Raw genomic sequence first — 24,582 nt, forward strand, 5'->3', positions numbered from 1 at the left:
AAAATTTAAATAGTTAAAAGTTGAAATGTGAATAGTTGGTTTTTGTATTATATGATTTATTTATTACATTTTATGTGGAGTGAATAAATAAAAGTATATTTACGGTGGCCCCTACAGACAAAGCACATACAAACTTCAAATCACGTACAAACTCCGAAGCACGTAAAAACACGTAAAAACTCCGAAGCACGTAAAAACTCCAAATCACGTAAAAACTCAAAAGCACGTAAAAATTCAAAACACGTACAAAAGACAACAGAAGTGCTCCAGGATAGTGTTGAGCTTTTGTTACCTAGTGGCTACACAAGCCAGCAAGTACCAACGACCGGATTTGGTGTGTGGTAATAACAGGTAAATGAACATTTGTTTTAAATTATTTGAATATATATGAGTGCCTGTGTATAAATACACAAACAATACACACATGCTTTCAATTGTGTAATTTAAGTGATCTAGTAGCTCTGCTTTGGAAGTTCAGTTCATGCTAGAAATGTGTTTTGGAGTTTGTAGTGCTTTGTCTCTAGGGGCCACCGCATATATTTATTATAAACATATATAAATAAACCCACTTTGTTTTACGTTAGTAATTCCTTTTGTGCATAATTTTATATTATTGTTAATAATAAATTAATTAAAGCAACAAAACAACCTGAAGAGCCGGTTCGGAGCCGAAAGAGCCGGCTCTTTTTAGTGAACCGAACCGAAAGAGCCGGGTCTCTAAAAAGAGCCGGAAATCCCATCACTATCACTCTCACTCGTCTGTATTGAGTGAAGGAGGAAGCGCGCGAACCCACCTACTGGAGCCCTGAGGCATTACCAATGGATCGACGCACAATCAACCCAGGCAAAACTTTCACTACATATCTCCCTCTATATTCCCACTGCATATTCTATTCGAAAACAGTCAAAGCAACAAATAAAACATTAATAAAGGCATCACATGAAACGTAAGGAACAGAAATGTACAACTTCAAAACTAATCAAATTTATGATCCACCACATTTACAACTACATGAATGTACTATTGCTGTGATTTATTACTGTTACTGAAGGTCCGCGGCTCCGAACCGTAGAAAAGGGACCTCTGGCTAATACGGTGGGTTCTGTGTCGTAGCCGAAAACTAGCTTTACTTTGTTGTCTGGGTCAACTTTGTTAGCGGAGACAGAGAGAGGCGTTTGAAAGGCTGCTCCAACGGAACTTATTGTTTTTGGAGGAAAACACGAACACGGTGTACAGTCGAGTCTTAATAGCTTACTTATAACTTACTTATAACGTCAGGCTCTCTTCTTGGCTGCAGTGGTTATTATTATATTTACATGCTTCCATGCTCGATGACAGCTGTACTTTTCCTTTTTCTCCCTCCCTCGCTCAGAGACACATAACGTGTATGGCAGTCCATTCTCCCTGCAGCACGGACTACACTGCCTATGATGCTACATTCTTTAGAGCTGTACCGGTAGCATTCTGCCTATTAGCTTAGCACAACAACAACAACTGCGCTCTCTCACCCAGGAAACACGCAGAGAGAGAGCGTCACCCTGTAACCATGGCAACCGTAACTACAGAACGTAGCTGTCAAACAAAACCCAAACAGTCCTGACCCGCCACAATATGAAACAGGGAAGTACCGCCGTGTAATCCGTTTATTTCAACAAAGTAACTGTATTCTAAATACCACCTTTTTAAACGGTAACTGTAACGGAATACAGTTACTCATATTTTGTATTTTAAATACGTAACGGCGGTACATGTATTCCGTTACTCCCCAACACTGTCTGAATATTACCTGGCTGGTTACCTGGTTCTTTATTTTTTGCTTTGAATAGAATTTGTGCTGTTTGGAATTTCACTAGATTGTCAATTTTCAATATTTCAGACTGCAAAAATGTTTAAAGACGATTCAGACAGTAATTTGGTTTCATCCTTTATTCTGACAGAACATCAGCCCATGGGGATTTACATTAACTGATGACAAAGTAGGACCTTGCCAAATGGCAAGAAGAGAACAGTCTTCACAAAAGTTCAGTATACAAACAACTCAGTAAATGACATGCATGATAGTATAAAACCAAATACATGTTTAGGGGACAAAATACAATATAGAACTCACACTGTAATACAAACACCACTGTCCAGCACTTTTAGAGCTGTTTGACCAACCCGCAGCTCATGTAGGCACGTACAGTTTCTCCACACGTGTTCACAATCAGTGCTCTCGAAAGTTCATCAACACCTGTTGAAATTCTATATTTATATTCATGTTCTGCGAAATCCAAGGTGAATTTATATATTATTTTGCTAACTTGAGATAAAGTTTTCTACTCTGCACATAAGCAAACAACTGATAAAAAATAGAAAGTGTAGAAATACAAATTATGATCAGAATTTACAGCACAAGAGTAATAATACAAGTAGGAATCACAATCGCACGTATAAAAAGACACATGCATCATATCCTGCATGTCCTCATCTGTCTTTGCTTTTTTTTCTTCTTTTTGACGGCTCGTTCACATTCACACTGTTGGATAGAAGCCACAAAATGTAACGTTTTGTATACTTGAAAAACAACAATACCGCTATGAGGTATAAGAGCAGTGACTAGCGCATATGAAAGTTTTAGTCTGTGAATTACACAATCAACAATTTAGTAAAACAGGTTTCCAGTGACATTAAAGGCAACAGCATGGCAGAGGAAGGCTTCCTGCTACTACCAGGCATCTAGTGCAATAAAACACACATAAGGAAAAAGAAAAGAACCAACAAAAAACATTACACAGTCTTAAAAATCAAATCATTAACAAAAAGGAGTAGAATTTGTACTGCTGTAAAACTTTCAATTCTCTGAATCTTAGCTGCAAACATTTGCACTGCCTCAGAGAAAAAATGATCCCACAGTAAACTACAGCTTTGCATACAGTTACAAAAAACCGACAGTACGTTAAAAACAAAAAAAGGGAAAGGCACTTCTCCCGTACTCTTGGAGAAGAAATAAAAACGTGAGAAAGAGGAATGAGCGAGGAGGAAAACGAGGAAACAAGGAAAGGCTACACTCAGTTATTTTGTGAAATGCATTTGAGCGAAGCGGGTGTACGGTTTCATCTCCCCCTGTTTTTCTTTACAGCAAAACTCATCATTCAGCAGACAAGGAGGGGGAGGAAAAAACGGGACGTTTAAAAAGCACGAGATAGTGTCGGTGTCACTTCCATCAGTGTTTCTGTTGCCATTTTATGAGTTTTATTATTTCTCACACATCAGCACCTCCAGCATTGCACTGCAGCCGAGCTTATCAGCTGACTTAAAATGAACCTAACTAGCAAGATGAGGAGAGTTGCTGTTGCTGCATTATTGGACTTGAGGCAGCCTTAGTGAATAAAGGAAGGAGATGATGATGAAATGAACGGTCTAAACATCTTTCGCATATGAAGCCGTGCAAAACGTTCACTCGTTCTTCGTTCTCAGGGTGACACTTCTTTGTTCTATGTGAAAGAGCCGCGTCCTGCTGACAATCAAAGGAAAGGTAGCGGCACCCGCTGCACAGCGCTGCGATGCAGATCACATGATTATGTGAAATGTTAATAAATAACAACATACTATTTGTGTGTTGTTATAATCGTCAACATTTTGGAGGACTGATTATTCCTTTTGTGCAAAGTCTCTTTTTTGTGCAAGTGTCTTTTTACCACAGTGCTGGTGGTCGTTAGGAAAGGAAAATTTAGGTCCGGGCAGCAGCTCAACCTGTCAAAGTGTGCTTGTGAAAGTGAACTACTGTAAACTTGTAGCAAAAACAGAAAAAATTAAATGGTTTTAATGAACTGTATGTAATTTGTTTCCATTTTAAGTAGTGACTAATGATTTAAATAGAATGCAGCACAAACTGCAACATTTTATTCTGGGTCTGTGTGAATGTTATTATTATTTATACGACACAGGCTTATGGCTTTTAGCCAGGGAGCCTATTTTTTTTTTTTTTACTGTATTTTCTTTAGAAGACAACAGCTCATAGGTCGGGTACCAGAGAGCTCAGCTCATATCTGCTGCTGTTGTGTCAGCAGTGCTGTACAAACTGTATAAAGCATCCAGCCTTTGCTGCTGTTCCCCCTCTGTGAAATCGTGCCCAGCCAGCAGACAAACATGCCTCCAGCCGGCGCCCACCCTTTCTCCCCCTCGTTGTGAGACTTCTCAGCAGCTGGTGGTGTCCAGCAGCTGCTTGGCCACGGCAGCCCCTTCCTTTTCTGAGTTGGTCCTCTTAACGTGTGCGACCTTGGCTGTTGCTCTCTGCCTGCGTTTGACATTAAACACATCCCACTTCTCCGGCAGCAGGCCCTTGTTGAAAATGATGGACGCCAACAATGAAACAAGGAGAATAGACATTAGAGAGATGAGCATGATGGCGGTACGGAAGGGAAAGTACTGGGTTAGCTTTCCCTCCTTGTCAAGCCGGCAGCCGGGGAACTGGATGGCTGGTGGGAGGCCAATGAGGGGCTCGCCGCTCAGGATCCTCATGAGGAGCCCCATTATGTAGCCCACGATGGCGCCGTAACCGTTGGAGACCTTGAAGAAGAGGATGCAGACCAGCTGAGGGAACATTATGGTGTAGGACATGTCCACGCCGACAATCCAGAACACCAGGACGCTACTGTCCAGGAAGGTGAGGCCGGTGCCAGCCAGACCCACGACCACCACAGAGATACGGATGACCCACTGCATCTCACAGTCTGAAGCCTGACGGAGCAGAGGAAATGACAAGACAGACAGACAGAGTTAAATAATACATTACATAAACATGCAGCTTGTTGAGCCCTCCTAGGTGAACAGATGCTGTATATCTAAGCCACTGTGCGAGACGCCAGCAGTGAACAGTCTCACTGTAGGAAACACTGGGTGTAGTTGAAATAATGAAACAGGTCGTTGCTTTCAAATAATTCTTTCTGCACAGTTAAGAACTTTTTTCATGCTGTTTGTTTCTTTAAATGTTAATGCAAATGAAAGGATTATTACGGTTCAAGTACAGATCTCCTGCATAAATGGCTGCACATTGTGTTTCATGCCTTTTCAAAGGAAATTGATGATTAATCCTGGTGAATCGTCATTTGTATCTCCACAGTATGCCAGAAAATTAAATCTCTTATGAAGTGAAATTGCCACTAGCACATGAAAAACAATGTTTTACGCCAACCAGTAACAGTGTTTTATCTACGCTGGCCGTTATGGTGATGACAGTGCAAGATCGGGGGATGTTTTTACCATCTGAGAAGCATAAATGAAAACAGTTTGCTGAATTAAAGTCGGCAAATTCAGCAAAACCAAAAGATATTGAGCACTACAGCTGCTGATCTATGACTAACAAGATGACATTGTCAGTTGAATTATTGAAGCCTCCTTATTGGATGATTCATCAGCATTACCGCAGTTGTTCATACCACTGGGATGATTCATTTAGGAACAAAGTGTTCTTGAGCAGCAGACACTGACACGCCTTTTCTGGAAGATCATATTTGATCCCTAATGGAACTTTTCCTTCACATAAACAAAAATGGCATTGTATTACACCTGAAGGTGGCAGCACAATGGACCTTCAGACCAGGATCAAGTAGTAATAGGACACTGCAAACTGGTGCTGTGGTGTCGTCTCACAGTAAGAAGGTTCTAAGTTTAAATATCCCCACCACCTCTGTGCATGAGTGAGGTTTCCTGCATAGTACAAAACCACATGCTTGTTTGGTAAACCGTCCACGGTTGATATGATGCTACGATGGCTCCAGTTCCCATGACCTGGACTTAAGATAGCTAGTTAAAAGAAAAGGATGCACAGACATTATAATGCTGCTTCAATGCAACAGAGCAGAACACACTGCTGCTTTTACAATCCGATTAGTGCTGCTAAAAACACTCACCTGCTTCCTCATGATGTTCTTGTAGATATTTGAGGAGAACAACGAGGCAGAGGATAGCAGGGCCGAGTCCATGGAGGACATGACAGCGGCAGCTACAGCCCCAATGCCAATGACAGAGATGTAGGGGGGTGTGAGGTACTGCAGAGCGATGGGGAGGATGGATCCTGCCTGGTCGCGCTCGTACGGAGTGGGCAATCCATAAGAGGTTGAGTTCCAATCTAGCAGGAAGCAGGGGAGATCAAATGTCCCCATTAACCCTTTAAGACCTACCATAGAACCAAGTCCGCCAGAGCTTATATTATATTTTTACATGTTGTGGAGCCATTTTTGGGAGCATTTCAAGTTGCTATACATCAATACAACCATTATAGCCCAAATTTTAATAATATGTCTGCATTAAGTGCATAGCAATTACATAAATTGCAAAAAAGTGCAATAAACTACAAAAAAATTGAAAATCGTTTTTCCTTTTTTAACATATATTTCTAGTTAGAGAAATTTAAGAGGTTTATCCCTCAAAACTGTAAATACAAAAAAGTTGCACAAAATAGTTTCCCACCACAGGAAATTTATTTTAAGTGTCTTCATAGTTTTATTTTTGAAATACACCAATTTTTATATACTGCAGGAAAAACGAAAATAAATATTATAATGCAAATTTGCAAAAAAGCAGCATATGCATCAAAATAAACTATTTCCAGCAGTGCAATATGAGTCCTAAGCATCCCAGAAACGACACAGAAAGTCATAAAGTCAAAGATAACTTTTAAAAACACCAGTATAGGCTCATGAGGCCCTGGTGGTAAAAAACTACATTTCCGCGAAAATTATGTCACTTCCGGTTTCTGGCAGGTCATGGCGGACATGCGAAAGTTTGCTCTGACGTCTATTCCAACGTAGAAAGTGTTATGAACAGCTGATCGGATCGGCAAAGCATGTTTCTGGAATATTATGTTTTTGTTGCTGCAAGCGCTTTTTATGCAGTTTTTGCAAAGCTGTATGTGGAAGGAAACTGTGCCTAGGAAGAGCTGATGGCCCAAGATGTAAGTACAATTCCTCCGGTTTCATATGCAAAAAAAATTCCTTCATGCTGATGAAGGAATTTTCCACAGGTGCAAGTTTAGAGGCTTTACCTGTAGATGCAGCCACAGCCCCGATCAGGACTGAGGGGATACCGAGCACCAGGCAGCAGGCCGAAGAGGCGAAGCAGGTCACTTGAGCCTGGGTGTAAGATGAGGAGGACAGGATCCTTTGGTAGAACGCCTGGTAGGCCAAACCGCCCAGAGCCTGGCACAAACACACACACAGTTCAGACACGATGACAGGAATCGGCTTGGATTGTGTAACAGGACAAGATCAATCCTGCAGTGAAACCACTGCTGTTATTCTTGGCAAAGTTTCATTTAACTCTTGCGATGTTTGCTTTGCTGAAAAACAACGTTGAGTACCATTTCCACGTATGAGTTTTATAACATTCACGCTCACCAGCAGCATGAAGTCATCGAACCACTTGCCCGCCTCATCGAGCTCCACGGTGCCGACCCAAGGAGCCTGGAAAGTTGCGTTGTATGCCGTCAGCGAGATGTCCACAGAGTGAGGGTTGGTCATCATGAAAGGGACGCACACCCACTGTTTACACAAGCAAGAACACAGATGATCTGATTGTTAGCTCAGCAGGAGATATTTTTCATCAGACACTGAGGAAATGAGGCTTTAACGTCAACACATTTTATTCCCCCGAGGTTTTTTATTCTGAGTGAAATACAGTTGTGGCGTGGGTGTGGTCTCTGGCCAGCTGCAAAAGAGGGGTGACGCAGTGAGCTCCCGGGGCGGCGCAGAGGCGGGGTGAACAGGTGTGCTGGGATCTGACAGTGATTGTGTCTCTTTATATGTTGGCACTGACAGTCGGAGGGGGAGAGCGGATGTGACAGCAGAGAGAGAGCGGGAGTGTCTGAGTCCCAGTAAACGAACCACAGTATTAAATAAAAGTTCTGCTGTCATCATATTCGCTCCAGCGTTGGTTTCTTGGGTCCAACGTTACAACAGTCAACTAAAAACAGTCAATTCATTTGCTGTTCTGGACAATCTTAATCACATAAAATCTTCTCTGTCTGCAGACTTAAATGGTTTAACGTCTAAGTCAAGACAGACGGGAAGTTCTTTGTAAAATGGAAAATTCTGTAACCTCTGAAAACGCCACTGGCAGCAGAGGGTCATGTGATATTAAGATCAAAGAACAGATATTAAATGGCTCGTGATGGAAGCCTACTCATCAGTTTCTAAACTTTTAAGCTTAATCAGCATTTAGGGAAAAGGTCAAAAGGTCAGGTCAATTTTTGCTCATTTCCAGCTGTAGAATTGCTCGACTAACAACTAGCATGCCGGTGCCACGAGGGCTGCCGGTTGTCCTTAAGTTGCCGTTGGGAACAAATGTGGAGATCTACCATTGCAAAGGTAGACAATAGCAACTTTTGGGGGTGTGACGTGGAGTCTTAGCGTGCAGACAGAGCCTTGACAAACATGGGGCTTCCCAACGGTGGTACATGAACGCGCCTACATAGCAGCCTTTTAGCAGTTGACAGCTGTAACATCAACAATCTTATTTGCTTATCTGGATGGCAGCCATTTTGAAAACTGAGTGATGGAAATTTCAAATAAGCTACTGAAACCAGAGCCTGGTTTAATAGCACCAGTTTGCATTGTTAATAAGCTACCTGTTGACTCTATATTGAAATCTTATCCTTCTATATTCTTTCATGCAGCAGAGCGAGTAACCTGATAGGATACATGCTTGAATAATATTCGTCTCTCAGCGGGAGCCCCTGCGTCGCCATATCAGTAGACGGTTACGCACCAGGCTGATGAAGATGAGGATCAGCTGGATGACGTCTGTGTAAGCCACAGAGTAGAGGCCCCCCAGCAGTGTGTAGACTATGGCCACCACTGAGGAGATGATGATGGAGTAGACATAGGGCAGGTCCAGGATCACGCTCATGGTTCCGCCTGGAACAACAGAGCAGAGCGATGAGCATCGGAGGACTGACGGACACTCGGGTACAGATGAGCGTATCTATGTTTACATGCAGCTTCTCACTTTCGTTGTTTAATTAGATGGTTTTAGGTTCTCAGTCTCTCTTTAAATACGTTCTCTCACACACCACATCCACTCTTATTTTAAGTTCTAATGAGAAACATTGTCTGGTTATACTGTTCACATATAGAGATGCAGTATTAACACATTACTCTTAAGAGCAACATTACATGTGTAGCCGTTTAACTCAGTTACGCTTAAGCATGGGTGACTTTGGTTTAAACCTTATGTTAAGCAACGCTACAACATAAAAGTGATGATGACAAAACTAACAAAAACCATAGAGGAACACAAAAGAAAGCAGCCTATTGATTGTGACTCCACTATGTTCAGTTTCACCCTCTTGTTTGGGCGAGTTAGCACCCTTTGTAATATTGATGTTTCATTTAAAAGAAAAACATTAAAGACAGAGGTGTGGAGAAGTGTGTTCTAGTGTGAAACAAGTGTAAAAAAAAAGAAAAAAGGAATGAAACAAGTACATTTAAATAGATGAGTAAAAAAAAAAAGAGAGATCTTGTTACTCAAACAAGACAAGCAAAAACATCACTACCTTCACCGTCTCTTCTGCCACATTGCCAGGGTCCCCCCAGCCGCAGCCTGCAGCCACACCACAACAATGCCCTTAAACAGAGAAGTGTCAGATCGGCACCATCCACCCCGCTGACCTTTCACCCCACCCACATTACAGCTACCTGACCACCCCGTCTCAACTTCCCCACTAGCTTTGCATCATTATGAACTGAGACATGAACGCTTTAGATTGACCTTTAACCCTATTTGTGTATTTTTTTGTAATATGATCCATTTCTCTGACTTTATCAGGTTCTTATTGGAAAATGTAAACGACTGGACTAGGTGTCAGCTATCTATGACATTGTGGCCCTGCAAAGGAAGGTTTGTTATACAGGTGTTCATTTTTTTTTTTGCACTTAGGCTTCATTTAACGTTTTGGCGTTAACTCTTAAACTGTCTGACACTTCTGCGATGGGTGGGACATGATGCAGCGCAGTCACTGCATCGTAAATAATTCCTGGATGGCCTGTTTTCCAGATATAGTATCAGAGCTCTTATGCATTCTGTGCTGAACTGTGCCTTTCCCCTCAATGCTAAATTTAGGAATAGGAAAGGTGGAATGAGATCCAGGGGCCTCTGGGGCTTAATGAACAGCACCAGGGATGGACAGGGGCAAAGAGCATCCCAAACACCCCCCAGGTTGTTATTAGATCCTTGTCCCACTTACAAACCTCAAACATGTGTGCATGCACACACGCACACACACACACACAGGCTCCCCCCCTTCCAAACTGTCCTGTTCCACATTTCTTCTTGGCAGAAATTGGACCGTGACAGTGCCGTTGATACTCCACTGCTAAGTGGCAGCACATCGAAAGCATTTTTTTAGTTAAGCACCCACCCACCCACCCACACATACACATACACACACACACACACACACACACACACACACGCTCAAGCATAAAGGTCAGTTTATGCTATACATACACACATACAGTCACTCAGCAACATCGCCCTGGTGGGTCAAGCACTCTCTGGAGTACCAGGTGTTTGTGTGTGTGCATGTGATGCGTGCACATCAGGGAGGTTTGCATAACATTTCCAAAAAAACACTGGTGGATGTTGTTACACTGACATGTTAAGGAGGGGTGTCCCCTGATTCTGTATCAGTTTGTAGCTTTGGACAGAAAAAAAATAAAAAGTCCCAGGAGCCTCCCCACCAGTCCTTTTATGGAGCACTGGCACAGCTTAAAGTGACTCTGCTTCTCTTTAAATCTTTAAACTACACACAGGCATTAAACTTTAATTCAGCATGTAACATTTACCCGTCAGTCACAACTGGCACAAACTTTGGAAAATGTCTCTAATGAAACAGCAATCTGATTGGAATAATTGATCACCTTTCACAATCAAAAGGCTGCTCGATGTCTAACCCCCCTTTTCAAATAACACTGGAAAAGAAAACAACGTTAAAAAACACAAAGGAAAACATTATACACACACAAAGGCGCGCACACACACACTTTTGCCTCTTCGCAAACACCCATGCACATACACACTTGCGTTCACCATCTCAGCACGTACCACACACGCATACACACGACACCATCAAAACAGTATTAACAATGTTACCAAACAAGCAGGTTAAATAAGTCACACCATTCCCATTATTTTACGAACATTTCAAAGTAAATTCAATCCATCATCAAACTTTGTATGTGAACTTTTACTCTTTAAAAAAAACAAAGAGACCCTACCAGCAGGAGTGGTGAGATTTTAGATCATATGACTGATAGAAATAGAATTGTTACCTAAACATGAGTGATAATACAAAGATCCACATTAATCTTCAAATAAGTCAGGTGAACACTATGTAACAACAATAACCCAGAGCTGCCATTATTTTTAGTCACTCATCCTCATTGTGCCTATAATAAGGGACGACATTTGTCTTTGCAGAGCCGCTAGGATGACCTCACAGCCGTGCACGACAGCAGCGTGCTTGGTTCGTTCTACAACGTTTCGTTTTTTTCGTCTTTTTGACACGGACTATTAGCAACACTGGTGTTTACATTTTTTAGGCTATTAATCCTTCATTTTAGACAAGGCCAGCAATCAGGATGTTTACAAATGTTGCTAGCAGATACCTGTTGTAGCTAATTATTCAAGCTAAATGAGTTAGTCTGACTTTAAACTGAGTTGTATAGCTAACTAGATTATAACTAGCATGCATGCTGGTGCTAAAGTAGCATAAATAAACTGAGAAATGCTCTGTTCAGATATTGCAGGGTATAAATAGCTGGTACTTCTAAAAAAGGCAGTTGTTTTAAAAATGTAAAGCTTATCTACTTGTTTGACTTTTGAGATGCTAACGTATCGTCTTCTGTTAACTTTAAAACGATTGCGAACCTCAAAATCGAACCAAGAGCAGGACAAAGTGATAACATTACTCTACCCAAAGTAGCGTACCTTATAATTCTATTTTTTGTGTGTTTTTCACCCATTCTTTAAACTTCTTTAAGCTACGTTAACACCTGGTGAAGAAGTTACAAGCTAGCAACTGTTTACAAAGTTGGCTGTTCACTGATAACTTTTGTTTGCAGTTTTCTTATAGCATTGTTTTCTTCACCTGCTTCCTTCCTCTGAATTATTTACAGCATTCAAGCTGTTTGCCAAAAAAGCATCCACTATCAGTATCCTGCAGTTTTTTCTTTTTTTTACCATGCACTCGTTTGGTTGCACAATTATGTGCGTACACATTATGTTGCCAGACCTTTTATAAAGTGTGAAGTAACTTACCCAGGCTGACAAGTGTGCGTGCCACCCACAGCACGTCTGCAACCAGTGCAGGAAAGATCAGTGCACTTGCAAGGACATTCCCATACTTCTTTTGGAAAGGATCCATCATTGTCACGTACTTGTTCTCTCTCATTGGCTTGGCAAAGAAAAAGCCACCTGCAGGAGGAGGAAATGGATTTAGCAACACATCTGATTACTTCCTTGAAAATGTTGTCAAGTTTAGGATACATCGTTTACATATATCTTTCATTAACGAGAGAGAAAGGAAGCGATTTAGTGGCCGAGTGAAAGAATGAACGCTTTTGAACAATAGAAAAAAAACAAGTTCTCCCTCCAGATAGCATAATAAACACCTTCAGACAAACACATGGGGCCATAAGGCCAACAATGAGGCATGTTGTATTTCCTGATAAGAGGTTCCAGTTCACATCACTCTCACAATCTGTGGGCTTTTGTGAAAGAGGTGCCCGAGTGCCGATGACTAAACATGTCACAAATGTTTATGGATGCCGGACGCCCTGCCGAGTTTGTCTATTTGGTGAATTCACAAGAAGGCAACCCAAGCTTAGGGGTAAACTCATCTGTTTGCACCTGTTGCCTCCAGTTAAAATCCTAAACTGATTTACTACAGTACTATTTTTAACACGAGCAACACTTTTATTGGTGCAGTCAAACAGGGACGGTGGTCAGTAACACTTCTGCTGCAGACAGACACTCGTTTTATTAATGCATTTTACACACTGTGGATAACTTAAGGTGATTATGGTCAAAATACTAAACCTATAGCTGCTCATCATAGTTTCCATAGTTCTCAGTTTTCAGTTTAGCATTCTTTGAGTGCCCTGACTTCCTCTAACAATAGCACCTCTCATACCCAAAGGTCATTGTACCACAGGACCTTCATTAGCTCCTCCTGGGTGTAAAATGAAGCATACAAATGTTAAACTTTCTTCTTCCAAACACTGGAGGGGGCTAAGCTGTGTTGTTAGGCTCATTAAAGCTGACATCAACTTTTTGTTTCTATTTAAAAGTCCACCCCTGGAATGTGAGGATAACAAGCACCAATCCGACCTGCACAGTTGCATCCAATCAAATGAAGCCTGAACTAAAATCATGTAAAAAATACCTGCATGACCAAACAGACGCGACCCAGAGCGTGCTTTGAGTGCTTTGTACTTGCATTGCACACGTCCTGCTGTTGCTCTCTTTGTTCTTGTTTCATAAGTGGGTTCCACTCACCTAAGAAGAAGGTCACGACATAGGGCACAGGCATGAGTGCCCAAACTGCACCTAGTGTTGGGTTGTATGTTGCTTCAGCTATACCCAGGATGAAGCCTCCACCAACCCATGTAGCTGCGGACGAAGAAAAACAACTCACTTGTCTTATTCTTGCACCACTTTCAAAGATCAAAATTTAGTGCACCATACAAAAGACTCAGTGTGTATATATTCACACCATCTGACTGCCTTACCAGTAAGTGTGAAGATACCAACTAGTAAGTTGATATTGCGTCCAGCCAGTAGAGTTATCTCCATGCCGTCTCCTGTGCATTTTTTCTCCTCCTTTTTGGAACGCAAGGATGCCCAGATGCCCGTGCCCAAGATGAGCAGGTAAAACAACGCCATCACCACCAGGCCTGGTATATTGAGAGCCATCTTGAACTACTTTTGTGTCCTGTAGAGAGACATCAGAGGCTGGTGAAAAACTGAGTCGCCAACTGCTTCAAAAGGAAACATGCAGATGCTGCTTGCAGGTCTTTTAATTGTAAAATACAAATAAATCACATCTAATTCTCTTTTTTTGTATAAATAAATATTTGCAGGACTGTAGCGCAAGGAAGATGGGGGAGGAGCCACGTTTGCATACATTTAAAAGTCACCTGAGAAGAATCTGATAAAAACGTGCATTCATGATGTGCAGGAAGAAATTAAGCACAATGAAAAGAAAACAGAAGGATGTGTTTGTATTAATGAAACCTGAGCAAAGTGCAAAGAGACTATGTGCCTCTTTAAAAAAGCAAAAAAAAAAAAAGTTAGAGTTTAAAACAAACAAAAACAAACATAAGACAGGAGCAGTAGCATCTGAGGGCCTGGGTCTTGGTGCAAAAGGGGGGGGGGGGTAATAAGAGGCAAGGGGCATGAAGGATGAAGAGTCAAAGAGGTGGAAGGGGTCTCACCATAACACTCGGCAGCACTGATGAAGATGGTGGACAGATGTTGTCCCCCGTCTTCAGTGGTTGAGTAGCCTGAATTTCAACCCCAAACATTGGGAAGTGAACACATCTGAGAGCCACATTAATACGTGTGTGTGTGTGTGTGTGTGTGTGTGTGTGCAGTTACTGTGAGAGGGCATTGCACCGAAGCCTTCTTTGAAAAAAATCTAAAACTGACTCTCACTCATAGACACGCTAAAGTTTTATTATTGAACGCATCACAGTAAAGCAATAATGTTTCTTATTATAAACCAACTCCTTTATTTTAAACAGCCAGTTCATTGGTTAAAAGTTTTTCATTCAGAAATAATTGGTTTTAAAAAAGAAGAAGCCTATATACACACATGAGAGAATATGTAAGAGGGAAAAATAATAATTTTGGTGCGATTTAAAGCTGAAAAAATAATTTCTTTTAGGAAAATGTCTTTACGTGGAAGCATGGAAGGAATGAGCGAGGTGGAGACGGGCTGTGCGGACTACTGGCTTGCTGTCACAGTCCACTAAAGCCTCAAAAGCACACTGACACAGCCCGTGTGTTTTATTCCTCCTGTTGTTCGAGTGTGCGCGTGTGTGTTTGTACACACTGTTATTGCCTATACATAGCAAACATAGCTGGGTTCAAACTGCATCATTGCTACATTAAAGTGCTCATGTTTTCTATGCAAAGCTGTAAAGGTTTAAAGAGAACAGAGGGCTGCAAACACAACCCTGAATCATCTGAGTCGGTGCCTCTGTACTGTGTGAGGAACACCAGGATAGAAATACAACTCTTTCTGGCACTTTGAATGAAAATGTGAAGTGTGGAGAATAACAAATGTCTTATGAGTTCTTCTGATATGCAATAATGTGTGTATACGGAGATAGACACCACCTGTGGCTGTATGACTAACATTCAGCATGCAATAAAGCTAAAACATCTGCACCATAACTAGTGCAGTTTGTTTTTAGGTACTGAGCAGCATCTCAATTTGCTTAGAACTCTGTCCTTGGACATGTATGACTGTTTTCATATTGGGTGAATTGGGATTTGGGAAGATTTATACTAGTTAATCCTTTTCCTTAAAAAGCCAATTTTAACCGACCAGACTATTTTCTCAACCGGCTCTTTTCCTCTCAATCAGAGCATGCAAGACATTCCACAGACCGGTGAGAGGTTTGGAGTCCCTCTTTCTGAATATATGTTTACTGACCTACTTTAGAGTTGAAAAGCATCCCAGTATGTCTGCCTTGCTTACTACACAGACTTTCGTTGCCCTCTGAATATCGTGCCCCTATGGACTTGGCCAGTAACGTGGATAGTCTGCCTTTTCTTAGCAAGACTGGCCACTCTCATGTTACAGACCTCTCTGGTCCAAATGCAAAAGCAAAAATTAATTATTTCACATATTTACACTTTTCACATTGACATCATTCACTCTGCTTCCTTTTTTTTTGCTCACTGTTGAAAGCATGGACACAACACCAGCTGACTTTAGCTCGTATTTGATCCTGGATCACACTAAAATGATGTCCAACTGAAAGGATGCCAAGATATGCATGCTGTAGGCAACTCCCAACCAGGCAACTAAACTCTGTTAAGTAAGAGGCGACAAAAAACCAGCTGGCTTTCTTTTAATAACTCCTGACAGGTCAGCTTTCGCAGCACACAGTCACATGCATTTCTTTCATTTTGCTGCCATAATATGTAACTAAAGCTCAAATAATAGCTGCTGAGCAGCATCCAGTGCCCATATGTCAGATGCTACTTGCATGTTTAGGGTCTGTATCCATACATGGACCAATAGATACTGTTGGTCTGCAATTCATTTGCTGGCTTAATTTAACTTCACATTAACCTGACATGTGTTCCCAGTCTGCTTAAGCAGTGGACTTGGAGCATGGTTTAAGTGCAATGCGCCACTTTTGGTGCAAACAGGGACTACTTATTCCTATTTGTACATCTTCCAGGAGCTCTGGAATGAAGTAATAGCTGTCTAATAGTTGGAAATGCAAAACTATTCCAACCACAGCAATTCCCTTCAAACAAGCTGTAGGAAATTGTTGCATTTCCTCGCACTGAAGTCCAAGCTCACGAAAGCCTGGACTTTAGAGTACCTGCTCTGCAGAAGATAAAGAAAAAACCTCATTGGTCCTTAGATCCTCTGGGGCAGATAAAGAAAGAAAAAAAAAAAAAGCGGTACCACCTCCAACGATCACTAGAACCAGGAAATTATTACTATAGGAAAAGTACTAGAGGAACATGTTAGAACATGCTAGAGGCCTGAGATGAAGAAACCTTTTGCTAAACAAACGGTCTGCCAACAGGATTTACATCTGATATTTGTGAAGTTGCGTGTGACCTTTCTTGGTACACAAATGACACTTAATGTTAAAACTGTGTGTTTCAAAAAAGATGTCTTGATATGAGAATAAATTTATTAGGCAGCTGTAAGTAACAGTTTATTCATACTAAGATTTTGAGAGTCCTCTTGCCAAAGCAACCTATAATCAACTTTTATCATCAGATGTTTGCTACATGTAGAGCTAAAAGCCATACAAGGCTAAAACTGGCCTTTGCTGTTCAACTCATGAGTGAAGAAGCTCTGTATGACATTAACACGCAGTTACTCAATCATAAAGCTAAACTAATTCGTATGTATGACTACAAAAGGGGTTGGAGGGGGGGGTTAGCATTGTTGCCCCACAGCCAGAAGGTCCTGAGTTCAATTCCACCATCAGGCCAGGGACGTTCTGTGTGGACTTTGCATGTTCTCCTCATGTTTGTGTGGGTTCTCTCCGGGTACTACTGCTTCCTCCCATAGTGGGGATTAAATTGCCCATGAGTGTGAATAGTTGTTTTTTTTTAATGTGACAGACTGGTGATCTGTCCAGGGTGTACCCTGCCTCTGAATCCCTGCCACCCTGAAAAGGATACGCGGAAGAGAATGGATGGATGAACTTAAAAAAATTAAAACTAAAATTAAATATTAAATCCTTCAGACTGCAAACTGGTCTCTCTGTCACTATTATCGTTTTACATAGGCTAAACATTCATTTAACATTGGCTTGAATACTTTCAAGGCAAGGTCTATAGAGAAGCCTATTACTTTCATGCCTCATTGAGAAACCACTCTAATGACCCTTTTCACACAATGAACGGTATTCATCATTTTATATCGGCATCGAGCCCTTCTGCTATAAATGTCACGTCAGCATACTGCCGACTCATCACTGGTAATTTTCCATTACTGTTGCTACCTGGTCTAAGTGTGAATACAGCGCAGACATGAGTGTTACTGTAAGGTGACCTTGAGGGTCTGAAAGGCGCCTATAAATAAAATGTATTATTATTATTATTATTATTATTATTATTATTATTATTATTATTATTATTATTATTATTAGGGCCTGTAGCTATCAGTGCAGTCTATCTATACACACATTAATCTGTTATTAGTTTACATACAACATCTTCAAAGTTGGATATACTTTGTAGTCGTGTTTTCTCTTCTTTATGGTGCAAACCAAAAGCAGAAAAGAAATCCACTTACAAGTCACCAAAAATTCCCATTTAATTAGTGTCAGCTTACAGAAATACAGAAAGAAGCGTTAAACAGATGAACTACTGTGCTGCTGAACAGCCGTTTGACATGTCGACACTCATTTTTCCAAGCAGACAGCAAACAAACCTGAAAAACCTGTTGCGTTTTAAAAACACAAATTTCCGTTCAACGTTATTTAACGTCTCATTTCAACTAAATTAAAATGATACAATCTATTCGGTTTGAAGATATCTTAAGATCTAACAAACTGAGAAGCAATTTTTTTTAAATTTAGTTGTCACACAGCAGAAAAAAACAACAACAAACATTTACCACTCACAGCAGATTTACTGCAGGTCGGGCATCTCACGATACATCAGCGCTTCGCCGTGAGCTACATGCAGCGGGTTCAGCTGACACAGAGCAGACCTGTTGCTGCCTTTTTTTCTCTTTCTGTTTTTATGTTTTGTTTGGGTTTTTTTTTTTTTTTTTGGTCCAACATTGTTTTATATTCTCATGTGCAGACGCCTGTCACAGCGGCATTTTTCGCATGCCTCCGCCTTCCGCCCCCATCGCAGACACCTAATTTGTCAGCCTCTCAGTACTTTTCCGTCACGCTGTCTCTCCAGCGCGCTCTGGGTTTGCAGCCTTTCTCTCCTACGTCCCCCCTGTGTGACTTTGTGATGCTGCGCGAGACAGTGCTTACGGATATTACCGGCGTAAAATCATTTATCTTAAAAGCGGATACAGCGCTTAGAATGCAGCTGCAAAGTAATATCAGAACACAGACGTGGCATGAGGCTCAAGAGTCAATCCAGCGAGGACAACTTTGACTGGGAGAATTAGGAACAACTTGGATGATTAAAGGCTTAGAGGAAGAGAAGACAGGGAAGACCAAATAAGTAAAATTGCACGTGATGCGGACTGCCTATTAAAGCAGCCCACACATCGTTATTACAGTATAAATGCCCACAACACGTTCTTCTATGAAACACCACATCAGCATTAAAAATTAATTCAAAGTCATCACACTCTGACACTTCACTAGAACCCGGTATCGTTTCAGTTTCTGCCACTTCTCTATTTCGCGATCAAACACACTAGAAAATTGCAGCTTCATCGGTCACACAAAACAAACCAGAGAGCCAATTTGGCTCTGCAGCGGAGGACCTCGGTGCTATTTCTAGGCACCGGCATGCACTCAACTAAGTGTGTCCCAACTTGACTGAGTTTAAACAACTTTACAAACAGTCTGCACGCGGATTGGACACGGACACAATAACGTGGAATTTTAGGGGATGTCAAAAAGTCTTCAGAAAGTAACACAAGGTGGCAACAAAGAAAAACAAATACACATGCGAGCATATTCAGTGACTGAATACATACCTGAAGTGCACAGTACGACTCAGTTGTAGTGATGAAGAGGGAACAGAGGCGTTTCTCACAGGCCAGGTGTTAAACTCAGTCCAGGATGACACTAGTCCACAATGCTGAGGGAATGACAGACTACCAGAAAATGTAACGAAAGTTCTTTTAAATGAAAGTAAACAAAAATCTATTTGAAAAAAAGAAGCTGAGAAGAAAGAGGTGAGTCAGAGATGATGTTCAAAGAGAGGCTAGGGCCACCGCAGAAGGATGGAAGTCTAGAATCAGCAGCCAGACTTCCGCTGATTTTAAACCTCACGGGGTGGGAGGGGTTAGGCACAACACAAAGGAGAGGGAAGCTGCTGCTAGTGCTACCTGATTGGCGACTTGGCCCCCTGGTTCTGTCTGCAGCCAATTAGCAGTGCTCAGAATCTAGGGGCAGAGCAGATCCCTCCTTGGCTTTGGCCCACATGAGGATGGTTTTGGGAGTGGGTTGGCACTGCCACATCCAGATGCTCATTATGGCTTATTAACCCCCCACCCCCTTTACCCCTCACTGACTACCCCCCCCCCCCAACCCTTCTCAAAAACTTTATCATCTCCCATCCACTTCTCCTTTTCTGTCTCTAACTGTATCTGTCTGCCACCTACCTGCAGTAAAGGCAGCTGTGCACCCAGCCTGAATGATGCAGTACCAGGATCCTCTCTGTCCTTCAACACGAAGACAAATATAACCTCTGTCTGTGTGCTGTTTTTTCCCTCTCTCTTTGGTTTCATTGGTGTGCTAATGTGTGCCCAGTACTTTCATAAAGTAGTGCTTGTTCTGTCCCATGTTTTAGTGTATGAAGTAATTAGTAAAAAAAAAAAGCTGGTGTGTTTTCAGACTGCTTTCACATATTCTCACGTCAGTGGTGGAAGCAGAAACGATTTCACATTCAACAAACCTGATATACGTCTGAATTCTTGTCATGTTTTACAGCAGGGGTGGGGGAGCTCCAGGCCTCAAGGGCCGGTGTCCTGCAGGTTTTAGATGTGTCCTTGATCCAACACAGCTGACTCACATGGCTAAATTACATCCTCAACATGTCTTGAAGTTCTCCAGAGGCCTGCTAATGAATTAACCGTTTGATTCAGATGTGTTGACCCAGGATGATATCGAAAACTTGCAGGACACCGGCCCTTAAGGCCTGGAGTTCCCCACCACTGTTTTACAGGAACTCTGCAGAAAGGGTGATGGCAGCTAGTCATCTTTCTCCAGAGTAAACAAATATATTATGTGGAAACCTCCCTCACATGAATATGAACTTTTTAAAATCACAACTGTGCCATTACAGCCTAATGAAGATGTCTGTATGAACATAAATTGTTAAACTACAAAATAGCATAATTTTTTCACACCTAATGAAAACAGAAAAAAAACCTTCCTCATTGAGGAAGCGAAAAATAAATCTCATTTTTTACTACAGGACGTTTCAGTAAAACTACGTTTTTTGTCCTTCTTTGCTTTGTCACTCTTGGATTCAAATCAACAAAGACCAGCTGTGCATGTCTGAGGTGACACTGTGCCTTTATGAGTCTTCCCTCTTCCATCCTGGAAGTTCAGTAACTCTTTGAATGTGTTGCTGCATGCAAATGCACAGTCACCCTGCCTTGATACTGCCTTACATGCCGGTTTAGATCAGACTTGACTGATCCCCCACAGGGCAAATTAAATTTTTCCCCTGGCTCAAGGAAGGAAAGAGACAGAGAGAACACTGTATGCACCCAACACTTAAATATGACATGCAGCAGTAATATACACATAGTTTGTAGATTATTGTGAAGGAAACTTAATACACTGTTTCTGATCACAAAGACTTTGCACTCATTTAAACCCTTTTCATTCATAATCAAGATCCACAATCCACAGATCTGTTGCTCGTATTTTATTTTGTAAGATTTATTTTCTGCTTTTTAGGCCCTTATTTAACACGACAGTGTAGAGCAGATATGAGGGTGGGGGTAGAGAGCCAGAGTGGATGAATGACACAGCAAATGTCCCGAGGCAGACTCAAACACAGGCTGCTATAGTTCACACCAAAACTTTGCTTTTATTTTTAACATTCAGTTCTTGCTAACCAGGTAGCCGCAGCTCTTCTTGTCCTGTGTTTTCCTACTGGCAGGTATAACACAGGGTGCTGTTGTCCTGTCCTGGAGTCTCTACCTAACTCTGCCATCTCAGACCACAGCTGGACATGGTAATACTTGTGCTCTGGATACACCACCTTCTGCTCAGTTACAAATCCATTTTTTGTAGAGTGTAAAATCAGAGTATTGGTATACTCTCACTCTCTTAACCTTTATTTTATAGATCTTCACTTCTGTGAGCCTGAAGTGATCATCCATCCATCTATGATCTAACAGATGTCCTTTTCCAGTTCCTCCTTGGGGATTCCCAGGCCAGATCACCTGACCTGACCACCGCTTGCTTTCCAGCTTCCCTTGAGACTGGATCTGGGGTTGTCACTTTCCAGTAAGGGTATTGTCGGATTATAATATTATTTTATGCCATGTTAGACCCCTAATTAAAGATTGTGAATTATTATGTAGTTTTAGTTTGCATTATTCTCCTGAATTAGAAGAAGGTGATAACTATTACATTTGGTAAACTGATTTGCATTATATTAGACTGTTGATTTATTGTGAATGAATGATATTGTTTTATGATGCATTATACTGCTGAGTTATAAGAAAATACTGTTCACAGAAAGTCATCGCCTTATTTGTCTGATTAGAAGAGAACAGAGCATACTGCCCCATCTCAGCAGGAGCAGATAAACAGGGAGCCAAGGTCATAGCTTAGGCGCTGTGTGAGAGAAAGAATGTGAATGTTTAGGCTTTTATGATTAGGTGGGGGCCACTAGAGGCTATAAGAGTTTGATCACGGCTCCACCATTTTGAGATTTGATGCTGTCTGCTGTATGGTGTCCATCTCCCACGCGTGTGTTCATTAAATCATCGTTTGACTCAACCCGGCCGGACCAGTGTTGTTATTTTGGTTTTCCTCACTATCCAGCACTAGGGAGGGGTACCGGTTCTGACATAAACGGTAGTAACCAGACCGAAAAGCAGCGCACATTTTGGTGCTTTATTTTGGTGCTTTTTTTTTTTCCTGAGATGTCATACACTTTAGATTCTAGCCAATCATTTTACCTTTCCAAGGATAGTAGGCGGGCCCAGGTACGTACGTTCTTTTAGAGCAGAGCTACAAATTAAAATGTCCCAAGGCGAAGCGGTCAAAAGTCTGGCTGTACTTCACAGCAAAAGATGCAAACTCAGCAGCCTGCAACAAGTGCTTTAAGCTGATACTGTGATACTGTCAAAGGAGGTGACACCTCGAATCTGAAGAAACACCTGGCGACGCATAGCGTTTTTTTAAAAGCCGAGAAATGCGCCGTATTTGATAGCTTGCTGCAAGACCGAGCACCGAGCACATCTACTGCAGGTGTGGTGCCTGTTATCAGACCCGAAGTTAAGTTAGTAAGGTGAACTAGCAAACACCGTCGTAGTTACATGCAGCTGTCTTCTTGTTTGATAGAGTGATACAATATATATGCCCTACAGCTGCAGAAAAGGCTAACATTGTTAGAAAAACAGCTACACATGAGAGGTTTTAGGACAAAGTTTGTGTTTTCCATTCTTTAAGCACCGGTTCGAGCACCATTTAAGCATCGGCACCGTTTCAAAAGTACCGGTTTGGCACCGGTATTAGATAAAACCTAAACGATACCCATCCCTATCCAGCACCAAAACTTTCTACCTCATTAGTTTTTAAAAATTTTAAATTTCATGTCTGTTTCCTCCCCCGAGAATAATCTGCGTCAGGAGAATCTACCAGGACCTACTGGCCCACACTCAAAAAAATGTGTTGTTGGATGAACACAATTTAATCATGGCACCCATTTTGCACACGATTTAACCAAGTACAATAAACCATTTTCAATCATGTCAAACCAACACATTTAGCATTTGGCGGTTTAATGTAATCAGATTACGTTGGATCAACATAGTATACTTACATTGATTTGAAGTGATTTATTTAAGTATGTAGAGTGAAATTTGTTTTAATTCATTCTACACACGTTAAAAGGTTTAGGAAAACACAATTAAATCTTGTTGTTTCAACAACTACTTAGTTAATCAAGGCAACTACTGCAAGTCTTGCTTAATAAACCAATATGGGGGTTGATGATTTCACTCATTTCAATCGAATTATTTCAATTAGATTTGTTTACATTTGTTACACATTTAGAAACCCACTACTTTACAAAAAAAGTCACAATCAGATAATGATAACATTAACTTTATTAACTGGATTTAGTGGACAATATAAAAGCTTACCATTTTTGTACACCTGCAAGCATTATGCCACTTCAAAAGGTATAACGTTAGAATACTTATTTACATAGGTAATATGTTGGAACCAAAGCTTCCACAACTAAAAACAGATGCAAAATTTGCTAAATATTTCAACTGTATTTTAAAAAATTAAACTAAAAGATAAAAATACATCTCCCACTTGGCAAGTTAAAACATGTGACAAAATAGAATTACCATTGTGTGAATTTGGAAAAAAAAAAAAAATTAGAAATAATTTGGGGGCAATACAACAACAACAAAAAATCCATAGGTTAAAAAAAAAGAAAAAAATATATATATAGGGATTAAAAAAAATTTAGGAAGTAAAACTAAAATAGAAACAGAAGGCTTAACATCAAATTAAATGACAGATGACATTTTTTTTTCAAATGCAATTAATTATTTGAAATGAAAATCTATATTTGTTTGGTGTATCTCATTGTAATAATTATTAGTTTGACCAATTTTTATATTTCTGTATTTATTTTTTAATTTTTGTTGCAGTCCTCCACAGCTACCAATATAGTTTTGCTGTGTTTTAAAACATGCTAGCAAGCAAAATGGACACAATAATACAGTGAACTTAACAGGTGGCAGTGGTCTTAAACTTTACAGGCCCTTGACACAACATAGTAACAGTGCAGCTAAAAACAACAATGAACATTTCTTTGGGAAAACCCCTCAATGCAGTTTCTGTAAAATGGTAACTTTGTTCTACAAAGGAGAAGAAAAAAAAAAAGAGGGGGGCACTAAAGCACTCCAATGGAGTGCTTTAGTGCCCCCC

At 41.0% G+C, this 24,582-nt stretch overlaps 1 protein-coding gene across 4 annotated transcripts; it reads right to left on the minus strand.

The window, feature by feature from the left end:
• Positions 1-1,912: 1,912 nt before the first annotated feature.
• Positions 1,913-19,844, minus strand: LOC146516232 (high affinity choline transporter 1-like). Of its 4 annotated transcripts, XM_085163893.1 has the most exons (10): positions 19,422-19,844; positions 14,479-14,547; positions 13,774-13,976; positions 13,541-13,654; positions 12,302-12,457; positions 8,750-8,898; positions 7,381-7,524; positions 7,029-7,182; positions 5,896-6,113; positions 1,913-4,723 (listed from the first exon to the last, which is right to left on the minus strand). In XM_085163893.1, the coding sequence occupies exons 3-10, from the start codon at positions 13,955-13,957 to the stop codon at positions 4,181-4,183; spliced, it is 1,662 nt and encodes a 553-aa protein (XP_085020019.1). In that variant the 5' UTR covers positions 13,958-13,976; positions 14,479-14,547; positions 19,422-19,844; the 3' UTR covers positions 1,913-4,180. The 4 variants fall into 4 exon arrangements, with proteins under 4 accessions (XP_085020019.1, XP_085020017.1, XP_085020021.1 ...); XM_085163891.1 differs by lacking the exon at positions 14,479-14,547 and having other exon boundaries at positions 19,422-19,842; XM_085163895.1 differs by lacking the exons at positions 13,774-13,976; positions 14,479-14,547; positions 19,422-19,844 and adding an exon at positions 9,537-9,583 and having other exon boundaries at positions 12,302-13,653.
• Positions 19,845-24,582: the final 4,738 nt, after the last annotated feature.

This window comes from Neolamprologus multifasciatus, chromosome 6 (genome assembly GCF_963576455.1).
Source record: "Neolamprologus multifasciatus chromosome 6, fNeoMul1.2, whole genome shotgun sequence".
In the NCBI taxonomy this organism is placed as follows: Eukaryota; Metazoa; Chordata; class Actinopteri; order Cichliformes; family Cichlidae; genus Neolamprologus; species Neolamprologus multifasciatus.